Here is a 13683-nt window from a genome sequence, read left to right on the forward strand (position 1 = left end):
AGCATACCTTCAGCATACTGTCAGATCACATCCAGAGCTGTTACGCATGTGTAATTTTCCATAGTTTTACATTATTGTACTTTCTTTTGTATTCTTCTTTCATTTTATCCATTTAATTTGCTGTTGGCCAGTTCAGTTTTGGAGCTGAGAGGACATGTCTTTTGAGTAAATAAGCATGTTGCTAACTTGCTGCTGTGTTTCTTCTGACTGTACTCAAACTGACTTGACCCCAGTTAAGGTTTAAAGTCTGAAGGGTCACTCAGATTACCCACAATCAATGGCAACTTCTTTTCCTTAACCACCTATCCTTCCTGCGACAGAAGAGCGTTTCAAACAACTTCAGCTGTTCCTCAGACAGGTCTACTGAAGCAAATTAAACGGGCTTTTAATCGAAAAAGACAAGACCATGTTTCAGCTGGGTTGCCCTGCTTAGCCTTCATTTACCATGTCTATTAATTCTGACAAAAGTGTGCAAGGACCAGATTAATTCGGATATGACCGTTCTCGGACCAAGGTCTATTAATTCAGCTTTTGGTTTAACCGCCACGATTAATTCTGATGGCATGCAGCCTCATCCATCATCACAACAGTATCAGAGAAAGAGACAGAGCACGCACACAGAAGAGAACCTGCACACTAAAAATGACTCACCACAGTACAGCAGCCTATGCACAACAGCCGTTAAAGATCAGTCTTTAACTGCGGTTAATACAAACATTCAAACAGTTGGCTTTGAATGCAAGATCAGTAGCTTTGATAACTTTTCAAAACCAAAGAAAGAAAACAGCTGTTATATTTAGATTTTTATTCTGAGTAACAGTTAGGACAAGCTGCAGGGACCAACTACAGCAAATCTAAAAATGAGCCGCTCATTTGCATTCATGTGAGTAGACGAAACAGTAGTTCTATTCAAAATGAAAGTTATTTAAATTCTAAAAACAATCATACTTTCCCTTTTCACATTCTAAATAAACAGCTACCGTTTGAAGGATATGAAAAGACAGCAAAAATCTGAAATTCAAAAGAGTTTGTGGCTAACCACAAGTGACCACAAGGTACTTGGAAAGCCAGACAGTATGATGCTAAGGTCAAGCAGCTGCTCTGTCCCCAAGCATACGCAGTAATTAGCGGAGAGCAAAGTGCCAGAGCTCAAAGGCTGAGAAAGCCCTATGTGTCTGAGGCTTTATGAAGTCTGAGTCTCTGGACCTGCCCTACGATTCTGACACCTTTTACATTTAATGGCCACTTTTTCTGATCGTCCAAAAGTCTTTAGGGAATGGTGGAGGTCATTTCAATCATGCGTGGCATTGAAGACTGCAAGTTATGATTATAAAGCATCTGCTATGCCTTGCTTTTACACACTGACGAATCTAGAGAGTATATGGCCAGAAGACTGAATGAAAAAGAAAACTAAGTAAAATAAACTTTGTTAATCATCAGGTTACTGTGCCTAATTCCAGTTATCAGTAAGAAAACCAGTAAGCAGAACTTCCGCCAAGAGCTGACAATGTAACACAAATGAAATGATGGTCAGTAGTAGATACACACTTAAAAATGACGGTTCTTCAAGGGTTCTTTAGAAAAGAAAACGGTTGAATATTGAACTGTGAACAGAAAATGAAGAAATATCAACAAATAAAAAAGAAGAACACTGATTTAGCAAGAGAGAGAGACACACAGACATAACTAGGCTTATTTTGCATTCTGAAGAAAAAAGAAATGGGGAAGAACTTTAGGTCTGAGGAAAACAAAGTGAGAAAAAACAAAGCAAAAGGAAGAAAAGGACAGAGGTGACAAACTCTAGATAAAAGAAGGCATAAAGACTCTGAAATGGGGGTAAAAAAGGAGAGCCATAAAGGAATGAGCACATTCTACCATATCTGATGAAGGAGAGAAAAAAGGAAGACTGATGGTGCAGCAGACAGAGGAAGGCAGAGAGAGCGTGGACAGGGAGAATTGTCTTTAATGGCAGTGCCGTACTGAGAGAGAGTGGTGGATAGAGGGGTCCCTGGGGCCTCTCTCTGGGACAGCTCTATTCTCTAACTGTTATTTTGCTTAGCGTTTTCGCTCAACCTCAGCCTGCCTGTTCATTTGAGGCTTGTCTTCAGAGTGGTAGGTAGAGCTCTACCCATCTACATTGTTTCCATGGTGCTAGTGCTGTCTCCTGGATACCACCATGTGTCATATGTGCTGCTCTCTTACCACACTTAAGTCCACGGAGTGCCAACAAACATAATGCACAACTACAGCCTTTTCAGCGCCTGCCCAAGTTTCAGACCAGCTTGTTACGCTATTGGAGAACAACAACGCAAAAAATGGAAAAAGGCTGTCGAGTCATGAGTCAGCTAGTTGCTTCTTAACCACAGCAGACCAGGGTTTACCAATGTGAAACAGGACAGCAGCATTTCTCTTGGAGCTGTAAGCCCAAGACAGAAATGTTACATTTTTTACATTAAAATAAAAAACGGAGAGAAGCTGATGCTTTATTGATTCAGTAAATGAGCTAGGAGTAAAGTACTGTCATTTCCAAGCGTCTCCTTTCACTCTTCTCTCTCCTGGTCTCTCCTTCAAGCACAGCCTTGCACTAATAAATGCCCTTCTTGTAGGAGGTTTGAACCAAGCCGATTTTTCGAGCTTGCTGGCACACGCTGAACAATCAATAACGACCTGATACCAGAGACAGATTATTCAACCTTAAAATTTGGACACATCCCTATTGGTGCTGCAGGCAGTGAACATGTGAGCATTTGACCACTCACCACACTGAAGTCCAGGTTCTGTTCGATCCACTCCTGACCGTCTTTAAATTCATCATGCAGTCCCATTATGTAGAGAGTGTCCAAGGCATCTACTATCGTGGCCCCCATTTGGGAATTACCTGCAGGGACAGAACAGACAGATGTGTCAGCATGTACCACAGAAACTAACCAATACTTAAACAGAAGAATCCATTTGGACATGCTTTCCTATTAACCTGAGTGAGAGAGAACACCTATAAATATATCCAAATATACATGGGATCATGTCCAGCTGCTGAAATAATGCAATAGTGCTCCCATTTAGTCAGTTTTCACTGTATCTTTTCCTTCTGCCTTATGAAATTGGTATGGTTTTATGTAACCAAAAAAAAAGCTGTATTTCATTTTGACATGACCATTTTCCAACTTCTCTTTATCCCTCATGCTGCACTTGCATGTTGGCAGTAGGCAGTCAACAGCAAATTGGATATTCTATTGCTTTCAATACAGAAGGGACAGAAAATACTGCCACTGGCAGTGGAGATGTTCAATTATCCCAGTTTTTGCCGTCGACTGCAGTGGTGGAATAAACCAGATGTTGATTTTTTTGGGAGCTATGGATGTCAAACTTCTCATTGTTGAAGTACAAGTGCACGCAGTATTATACAACAAAAAAATTAGAGAGTACAGAGTGTCCTCCTTCCTTTTTCCACATTTAATAAACACATACACTGCCACCGTCGGTCGCATACCGCTATGGGGCATTAAATGGCAACGTGTAAACACAGAGTCAGAACTCACCATTTACAACTCTCACCCAAAAACGAACAAGAACATTTCAGGTTTTCCATTTTATGAGCCCTTTAATTTGTTTATCCAAGAGGGCTTGTTTGTTAATCTTCAGCATGATCTTGGCCTTTGTTGACATCACTAAAAACAGCAATGAGACACAAATAAGCCCTCTAACCAGTCACAGTGTTTTATATTGCTGGAGTATCTTGGCCAATCACAGCTCTAGATGAGTGCTTCTTTGGGTGTTCTGATGAATCAAGGTATTCATCCAATCCAATAAAATGTACTGGTTAAAATAATGTCAGCGTTTAACCATGTGACATTTCTGATTCAACAATTTGTTTCTAATATATTGCAAAGCATCTCTCAATTGCAACATGCAGCAAAGGAATCACAACACATTTTGTCCATACCTTGTAGCTCTAGCATCAGTGGTGGGGCTACAGTGATACATAAAGCTGTAACCACTGCCTCTTGTGAAACGGTCCAAAAATGCTCTCGCCAATTACTAACTGTGGCTGCTGTGAGTCAGTGGCTGTGCTTCACTCCCTAATAACCACTCACCTTCAGTAAGGCAAAAGAACATTACTGAGACACTGGTCTTCATTACTGCACTACTGACAGCTGTATCATACTCTCTCTCCAATAGACACTCACAAAAGATCCACATCTCAGACTATTTTTCAGAGCAGCAAACAGAGAACGGGACAGTCACACATGCTGTATACATAAAAGGTCTTAGCTCAGAGCATGGCATGCAGAGTTAAGGGGAAGAGCTCTGCTGCTCATACACTGTGACTGTATTCACTGGGATATGAAAGGATCAGCACTTTTACTGTGAACCATTTAATATACAAGTGTACTGCCTGCTCAAATACATCTGGATCCCTTTTCCATAGGGTAATAGGGTAACAGTTCCAGTCCAAACAGAGGCCAGATGAAATTCATGCTGTTACAGTGCACAGCAGAGTCAGCTGTTGAAAGCTGCAGTGTGGCAGGGCTCTCTCGTCATGTTATGCAGGAACTGCAGTGTTATTATCATTATTGACAGAAGCTCTAAATCACTCTAAAAATACCCAGCAGCCTTCAGCCTCTCAGTTCCACTGTGTCCGCACTGTACATGAGCCTAGCAGTCAAGAGAACAAAAAAATCCAAATACAACTCTGTGCTATCAATCCAAGCACTTTTTCTTCACTGTCATTACTGTCAACTTGTCATTATACTCAATTTATTTAGTCAAAGCGGCTATTAAACGGCCGGTATGATAAAAAAACAAACTTGCTCACTTTTAAAATAAAAGACTTTGATGCAGTATACAAACACTGATGTAGTATACAATGTATCGTTCACTCCCTAGTTCATACAGTCCATATGTGAAAACTAAGCAGCAAAAACAGCCCATTTTGAATTCACAGTTTCTATTATGTCATTTCCACCTATTCGGCCTACAGCAGTTTAGCTCCATCCATTCAAGCTGAAGTTATAAAGGGTGCTGCAGCCCAGACAACTTTGTGAATGAAGCGGTAGTTTGAACACAAGGCAGCCAACCAGAACAAAGCATTAAATATAGGGCAGCCAATCAGAATAGGTACATATATCAGTCTTAAAGGCACAGTAACATAAACAGCCTGTTTCATTCTAAGGGATAAAGGTTGGAAAGGGTCATGTAAAGATGAATGACGGTTTTTGGTACAGAAGGAAAAAGATAAAATACAAGAACTTGCACAAGGGACCCGCTGGACCACCAGAACGGTCACCATGAGATAAACAGTACTCAAAGCCTTCGTCCTTGAGAAATAGGAGAAAAGCAAGCTTCACTCTTGTTCCACTGGTGTTTATCAATCCTTACACTGTGAAAGATGAGTCAAATCAATGCTAACAGTCTGAAAGGATGTGTTGTTGTCAAAGAGTCATTGCTAAAAGAAAAAAAAAAAACAGACAAAAAAGTAGCACATCTGCAAACCACACAAAGATGCTGCTGATATTCTCAAAACAATGGATCAGCCACCCTAAAGGCATCATTTTCACTGAAGGTGTTTAGGTGTTTAATTGGATCATGAGAAGCAGAAAGTGCAACCAACGTCTAACACTGAGCTTTGGAGATGTGGAAAAACATCGCTGCAGATTTCTCTGAAAGACAGAATGCAAGTCTGAAAGAACAAAAGCTGCAAAAACACCCACTGAAAACTCTAATATTATTCTTAATTGAAGCTTCTGAATAATCTTCTGTTAAATATTTGTTCTGCTTGTTTTTCCCTGACACAGAAAAATGAACTAACCCAATGGCAGAGTGGGCAGGAAATGAAACAAATGAAGGGTGGTCTCTGACTTCTGCACAGTACTGTATTTCGCTTTTCCTTTTCTCATCAAGCCAATCTTCTGTCATCTGAACCAGTATCATCCCGACTAAATCTTCTGAATCTAGAGTATAATTTCCATTTCATTCCCCAACATCTGTTTCATCCATTGCTCACTCCATGTCTTTCAAGTGTATCCATTCCCCCAGCTCTGGCCTGCTCCCCTTTCTCCCACAGTCCAACTCTGCACACTCGATGACTTCACCTTCATCTTCTGCTCCAGCCTTTTCCATGTCTGAGTGCACTTCTGTTCCATCTCTGACACTCAATAGCCTACAAATCAAGCCCATCATACCAAATTAATCTTGATTGGCATTTACACAGGCTTACATTATAGATGCCAAACACTGCGTGTATGGAACAAATTGGATTCAACAAGGTTATTTGGGGAATAACAACAACAACAACAGTCGCTGCTCCAGCCTCTCTCCATGTGCTGCCTGGTCCCCCCCACCCCACTCCAGCTCTACCTCAGTGGAGTCTCTGCCAGTTTCATTAAATGACAGCTTTCCGGCAGCTCTAATACGAATGCACACATGGCAACCAGTGTGATGATTTCATTATTCAGACTTCATTTTCTCCATTGGCTCATAAACTGTCAGCTTCGGCAAAACGTAAAAAACATAAAACAAGAGGTTAGATGAGGTGGTCTTGTGCACGTGTTGCGTGTTAGGTATGGCAATTTTGTGTCTGTGTATTAATATGAAAAACAGGAATGCTACAGAGCTGCATTGGCGAGCCAAAGCTATTAGTCAGTGGTCTCGCTCTCTCTGCCATCTTTTAGGCTGAGATTAATGAGAGTTCCCTCCATTAATAGCGCAAGAGTGGCCACCATAACTGTGGGCAAACTGACTAGCAGCCACTAAGCTTTTCTGGAAGCTGGGAGAAATGGCCTCTTGGCTCATCATCCAACTAGCTCGTATATATGTGAGTTACTGTCTGATAGATTGAGAAAAAGAACTGTAAGAATAATGTCAAGTCAGGAATCAGTTCATTCTAGTACAAATGAGATAAAAGGGTCCTTGATCATCTCCTGAATAACAGCTTTAAAGGAAAAAAAGATCACAGAGTTTTCTTATATGAATACAAAAGCTCAAACATCTTTGCCTATGTTACATAGAGAAAGGAGGCAAAAAAGGCAGGCAATTAAAACGTCAGACCCAGTAGAGACTATATCATGTGGGCTTTGAACTAAAACCAGGGGCGCTAATTGCCTGGTGGCTCTCTTTGTATGTAGCATTTTTCTGAAGGAAGTGCTTAAGATGTCCAATTTGTGTTCCATGAATTACACTGGGTTTTTCCAGATTAACACATCTTTGCTACCATTTTCCTCAAATTAGCTCTGGGGTAGAAGGCACAAACACTTGAGTTCTGAGTAAAGTGAAGACAGAGAGAAAAAGAAGAGCTCTGAACATAAAACATAAAAAAAAAAAATTTGTACTGGCCACTCAGGACACCAAGCCAATAAATCTTGTGGATAAAATTAAAGGGAATTATGTCTGTTAAGAAATGTAAGCCTAAATAAGGTGTACATAGTAATGGGTGGTATACCCAAAACATTATGCCAAGGTATAATAAAAATAAATATTTAATATTTGTGTAAATGAATGAATTAATAAATACATTTTAGATGCTTAAGTAAACCTATTTTTGTACGTTAATAGTGGTATATTCCTCTGGGAAACATTTTAACAACCAAAGCAAATCTGAAATATTTTTATTGTGCAAAATAGTGAAAACAAAACTGACTAATACATAGATAAATCTATATTAACACTGCTTTCTAACACTACCCCTGAAGGCCTGGCAGAAACAAAGCTAAATGTTATTTCACTGAATGTCTGAATTTCTACAAGGCTGAAGTCGGCTTTTTATTCAGCAGCAATTTGTTTGAGTTTTCTGTTCCACATTAAATGGCAGAGCAGTTACATTCTGGCACATGCACAGGCACCTGAATGTACCTGCTGCACCAGTTAAGGTGGAATAGATTTCACCATTTAAATGGAATCTGAATAAAAAGCCAACTTCAGCTTCATCAAATTTGTCACCATTTGTCTCATATATGTGTCTCAAACACTCGTGCCTCTGACCATCAGACTGCTGGAATTTAGAAATTATTAGTTATTCATGCTTCAGTACCAGTCGGGGACTTGCAAAGACAAGACCCCGACTGTTGCATCATTTGATGCAGATGACCGAGTCAGGCAGCTTCTCAGGTGGTACAAGAGGAAACAAAATTAGCAATTGCTCTGGTGTCTATGCTAGGCTAAGGCTAAGCCCAAGAGACTAGCCATTCCTTCATGTTCACTGCCTGGAAAAAAAGGTGAACTACTTCAGATGCAATGGACTAGACAACAGGTGGTGATCGAGGGACTTGTGAATTTTCTTATTTTCAAGTGAAACATGAAACATCCAGGCTCAGCCATTTAGCCAAACGTGATTAATATTAGTGTGGTTTGCTCTGTTTATTATTTGTGGCATATCTGCAGCATATTGGTATGACAAAACTCACACCTCTGGAATTATTTCAAGCGCCCTCTACTGGGTGTACATGTCCAATACTAATAAAACATGTTTTAGAAACCAGATAAAATGCTTTATTTATTATTAAAAATGGCACTATCCAAAAGAAAAAGTTTTTTAATTGAACTTGTGGCCAGAATTACAGAAACATATTTATTGTATACAAATTGTGTTTATAATTAACAAAAACAGACTTTAGAAACAAAAATTTGTCCGGTGTTGCTTTTTGCTAAGAGTCCCTCACATCCACTGCAATTATTTAAACTGCACAAGCCAAACCAGGGAGTGATGTGAAGGGATTCTCGTTTTCATTACAGTCAGTCAGACTGAAAGCTTTTAATCATTGTTAACCATTACTTTTTTTACTGTCAGCACTGCCACTGGTAGTGAAGTCATACTTTAATAACACAGGCATCACGACAGGCTACAAAGAAATGCACATGAGTACTAGAGAGAAGTTGTCACTTGCCCGCATTAGCTATCACAGTGGTAATATTAAAACTGCAGTTGTTGAATTCTGACAGAATCCGATTTGATGCAGTCAGTTCCGTGTCTGATCCAACACGCTCTGGATTCTGTGCAGGAAAGTGAAAAGTAGTTGTTTTGTTATTAATGGTTAATTGTGAATATGTGCGAATTCAACTATTCTTTTCATTTGATAAAAGTAAAACCCCCAAAAGAAATCTCCAAGGAAGGTGGCAATTCGGGCCACAAACTGCATTTTTAGAGGCCAAAATGTAAAACATCATGGCCAGAGGCACCGGGCAATAGGCAATGTCTACACCTGACAGTATCTCACAGGAATGGTCAGTGAGTGCATAGTCACGCACTTAATCTATGGAGCCAATGAGGAAAGGTTATCATACTCCTCCAGAGAATGTGAAACTGTCACAGAATGTGAATACAGAACTAAGCTCTTTAAAATGCATGCGTTTTGGGTGATTACATCTTGGACATCATGTGGGCTGTGGACAGACAGGTTCACTTTTCTCCAAGCCAGTTAACTTTTCTGATGGCCTTGAAATGAAAATCCAACATTAATTTCAAGCTTCAATGCCATGGACACTCAGGATATTAGATGATAACACTTTAAGGTCACGTACTACATTTCCACAAAGAAACTTTAAAAAGCACTTGGGGGAAAAAAAAAAATCACTCAAAGTAGCACAAAGAACATGCAATGGAAAAAGGAGAAAAAAAAAACAGTGCTGTTAAAATTGATTATAGTCTACACATAATTCCACGAGTCCAGTTAACTACATCATGGCCATTATCCTCCAGCAGTTATGAAGTCTCGTATGCAGTCCACTGACTGGGGCCACATACATTGACAGATTGCAATAAAATTTCAGCCGCATTTCCCTCCATCTACTTGGAGGCTATTTAATACAGCCTGAGCCATTAATTATCTATTCAAGAGAGAATTCCAAACTCAGTGGAGTGTAAGGCCAGAAACAAGAGATGCATGTGTGTGTGAGTGAGAGAGAGAGAGAGAAAAAGCAACTGGATGTGCAATTTATTGTGAAGGAAAGAGAGAAAAAAAGAGATGGGGAGAAAAATGGGAATAAAAGAAAGAGGGGATGTGAATTGCTTATGTACAGTGCATGAATATTGTGTTTGAATATTAGAATTGAGAGTGTGGCACATAAGCATTTATTACTGCTTTTCACACTCCAGCTAACATCCATTCTCACATCTACTCTCTCAGGTACATCTGAGGGAGGAACTTGTTCTCTCTGGGCAGGACAGAGAACAGCCTTCATCTGCCAAACAGCCTAGATAGTCTCAGCGTCCTCCATAATTAATCCTACAAGGAGATTAAAAAAAGGTTACTTGAGTCTAGTGTATATTATCAAACACACAATGTTATCAAAACACTCCTCATTCCCCGCTTTCTCCCTCCGTGCTGGCTGTGTGATGCAAGTGTGTGATGTGTGTGGTGTTTGCTGTATGCTGAGCTTGCTGTCAGTCACTGTTAAGTGGCTGATGAATATTTACTGAGCTACAGCACTTTGATGAATTACTGGAGCAGTGATGGTGAGGGACAGGACTCCTCTTACACACACCCATACAACAGGACAGGACCAAAAGACCTGGAGCTAATTAACACACCACACACCCCCCAAACTCTGGTCAGTGCTGCAGAGATGTTTTGTAGACACTTTCATGATCTAATAAAGGACACACAAAGGGGAGAATTTACCAGGACTGGAACTGAAGATGTTCACTCCCAATACAAAATCGACAATCTGACATATTTCTATTTGTTAATAATATGGCAAAAATGCAATATCATAATACTTTAACACCTTTTTATGACATAATGTGCTACAATATTATTTTTTCTGACATCTAATAAATTGGAACAGACAAAGCCCTGCCACATTTAAAAATTACTATCAGAAACTATGAATCCAATGATTTGAATTCAACATATTCACATACTGAGCTGCACTAAACCCAGTTAAACAGGACCAATTATACTCTCTTTGTAATGAAAAATGCAGTCAGGAAGTGTTGCAAGTACTGACAGCATGCACAATATACTCAGACAAGCATATTGTGACTGATTGTGAAGTAATTTATCATACAAAAAAAAATATCATTTTGCTCACCCCCTTCTACAAGTCCTTTCAAAAATACCATAATTATTAGAGAGCTGCACATGAACGCCACCAAAATGTCATAACTGCTGGTAGGAAATTAAGATTTTTCCAATATATCCTGACTTTGAGTTTGGGGCACATTGTTAAAAAAAGTCATGGCAGCTGCAGATATTTATATTGTAAGGTGTTTGTACTTCAGTGATTCAAGCAGCCACATGTGAAAGTTATTTTAGTCTTATTGACACATGAAAAAGATGAGGATATGAACATAGGCTATGTAATTCGATGCTTCAAAGGGTAAAACACATTGAGCATCTGCCGCACTTCATTTTGTTCCAGTAATGCAAAATCACATTTTTTGACCACAAGGAAAACAAAAAAGGAATCTTTTGTCCCCCAGCCTGTCCATTTTGCTTCCAAAACAACTAAACAACGTGAAAACATACTACGTCCTTACAACTTCTGAACCCGTTAACGAGGAGGACCATTTCCCTTTGGGGCAAAGCTGTTTATACGCTACAGCAACACAATACTAACAAACTTCTCTATCTGTTCTGTAGGAGTGCTGACACAACTTCAAACTTTACTCTGCTATCCTGCTAGTTAACAAGCTCAAGGCTACACAGCTAGCAACAACAAGAAGAAAAGCACCCAATCAAAATCTTATAGCAAGCAAAGTATTTACAAAATGAATGTTATGTTAAACTTCTCAATAGGGCTGGGCAATAAAACGATAACAATAATTACTGTGATATATATATATATAAAAATGTGTGATAAATGTTTGATATAATAGACCATTCTCACACTTCCACGTTCCAGCTACAGCCCTGGTGGTGTTTTCTATTGTAAGAAAAGTGACAACTCTGTTGTTGCCATGAAAGGGCACGTGTCAGAGATTTTCTACATGATTCGAGGAGGAAGTGGGTGGGGACTAAAATGGGTCGCCAAATATACTTACTCTATGAAGTGTATATGTGGGAAACAATGGCCAGTGTATTACAGTTTTAAGAGGCAGTACCTACGTGGGTAGCAGGCATTTCGCAGAGGCAGACAGACTACTCAAAAACCGTGGGGTTATACCTTGCCCGTTTGAGTGGAGTGATCGGCGATCTGTTCTCCTGTGACCACACGTGAGTGATAAGTTAAGTGGCATGTACCTGTACTGGCCTAGAGTGAACTCTCTTCTATCCTAACATCCTAACAAGCTTTAGCAGCGTTAAACCATGTCTGCTCCAGCCAAAGGTGGTCTGTGTTGCAGTGCTCAGTCATCTTAGTATTTGTGCATTCTCAAGAAACAAACCTAAAAGAAAGAAGCGGATTCATGCTAGATACATTCATTCATTCTTATCGAGAGCGACTTACAGCGTGATCATTTTACACGGGCAGGCGAAGGTGGTGTTAGGAGTCTTGCCCAAGGACTCTCATTGGCATAGTCTAGGGTGCTTACCCAGTCGGGGCAACTGGGAATGTACCCCAGTCTACAGTGTAGAAAACAGAGGTGTTAGCCACTACACTAGACCATCCACCAGCACTGATTAAAATGAAAGTAAACTGAAGATGCTGTATGTGTGGCATGGGAGAGTGGGAGAAAGCTAGCTTGGGACTGGCCAATCAATGGCCGATTTGGCTGTAAAGAAATCTGAGCCATCCATAAAAATACATAAGCAGAGCACCACTAGCTCCAATCTATTTCATACTCCTCTCCTTCTCCTTCACAATCATCCATCTTTGTCCATTTACTTCTCTACTTCCATCACACTACTTGCTCAGAGGCTTTATGAGCATTTACAGTGAACTGAGCAGTCCCACTCATGCCATTTCCCGCCTGAGGTTGGCAACGGCCCACCGTTATAAGTTTAATCCGGACAGAACGCTGAGAATGAGGCAGAAGATGCAGAGGAGTGGAGAGAAAATCTGAAGCTCTGCTGGGAAACCTCTCTTTTTGTCGGCTCTTTAAACCTGGCGATATCCCAGTCCAAAGTATGGCCTCAGAGAACTTAAAAAGGGAGCAAGAAATAAACAAAGTCACTTCTGATCAGGCCTGTTCGCCGCTCTATACACATGCACACACAAACACAGACACACACACACGCTCTAAACCCTACGGAGTTTTAAGTGTAAATCCCTCCAAACTGACAGGTTCGATATGAAGAGAGAGGTCTGAACAGTGCAGCACAGAGGGGAGAGATCAGGGTAACACATATAACAGCTACACAGGCTAGGTGTGATATTGCACATGCACTCCTCCTCTCCTCAGGAGAGATGAAATGGGCTGACATATTGGATGTGTCTGCTCATTTTGGAAAGCTGTGTATTAGCGGGGACCAAAACCGCACTAAGTGAGAATGTAATATGGCGCTTCTTCACGGCACTTCTGACTACTGTGGCACTGCTTCATATAGCAGAGCTAACTGCTGCAAACACACACATCTCATATACACCCAGAAACCACAGAGCCCCATTCATCTCCCTGTGGGCATCAGACATGCCACTGGTCCAAACCACTCACACACCACAACATGGCCAACTGCTGCAGCCTCAGACTGTCTGTGCTACAGCTGCCACATCTACACGGTCCTGAATTATCCTACCCTTCCTTAAATTACCTTACTGACAGTAGCTTAGAGCTTAATTTCTGTCATATCTAATATCTAAGCTCAAACT

At 40.4% G+C, this 13683-nt stretch overlaps 1 protein-coding gene across 1 annotated transcript in view; it reads right to left on the minus strand.

Annotated features, from left to right (window-relative positions):
- The window catches only part of man1a2 (mannosidase, alpha, class 1A, member 2), a 107974-nt gene that overhangs the window by 31734 nt on the left and 62557 nt on the right, over window positions 1-13683 (minus strand). Inside the window, exon 5 of the mRNA XM_036561166.1 lies at window positions 2760-2878. Coding sequence (XP_036417059.1) covers window positions 2760-2878 — 119 coding nt within the window. The remainder of the gene's footprint in view (window positions 1-2759; window positions 2879-13683) is intronic.

This window comes from Colossoma macropomum, unplaced genomic scaffold (genome assembly GCF_904425465.1).
Source record: "Colossoma macropomum unplaced genomic scaffold, Colossoma_macropomum, whole genome shotgun sequence".
NCBI classification, from domain to species: domain Eukaryota; kingdom Metazoa; phylum Chordata; class Actinopteri; order Characiformes; family Serrasalmidae; genus Colossoma; species Colossoma macropomum.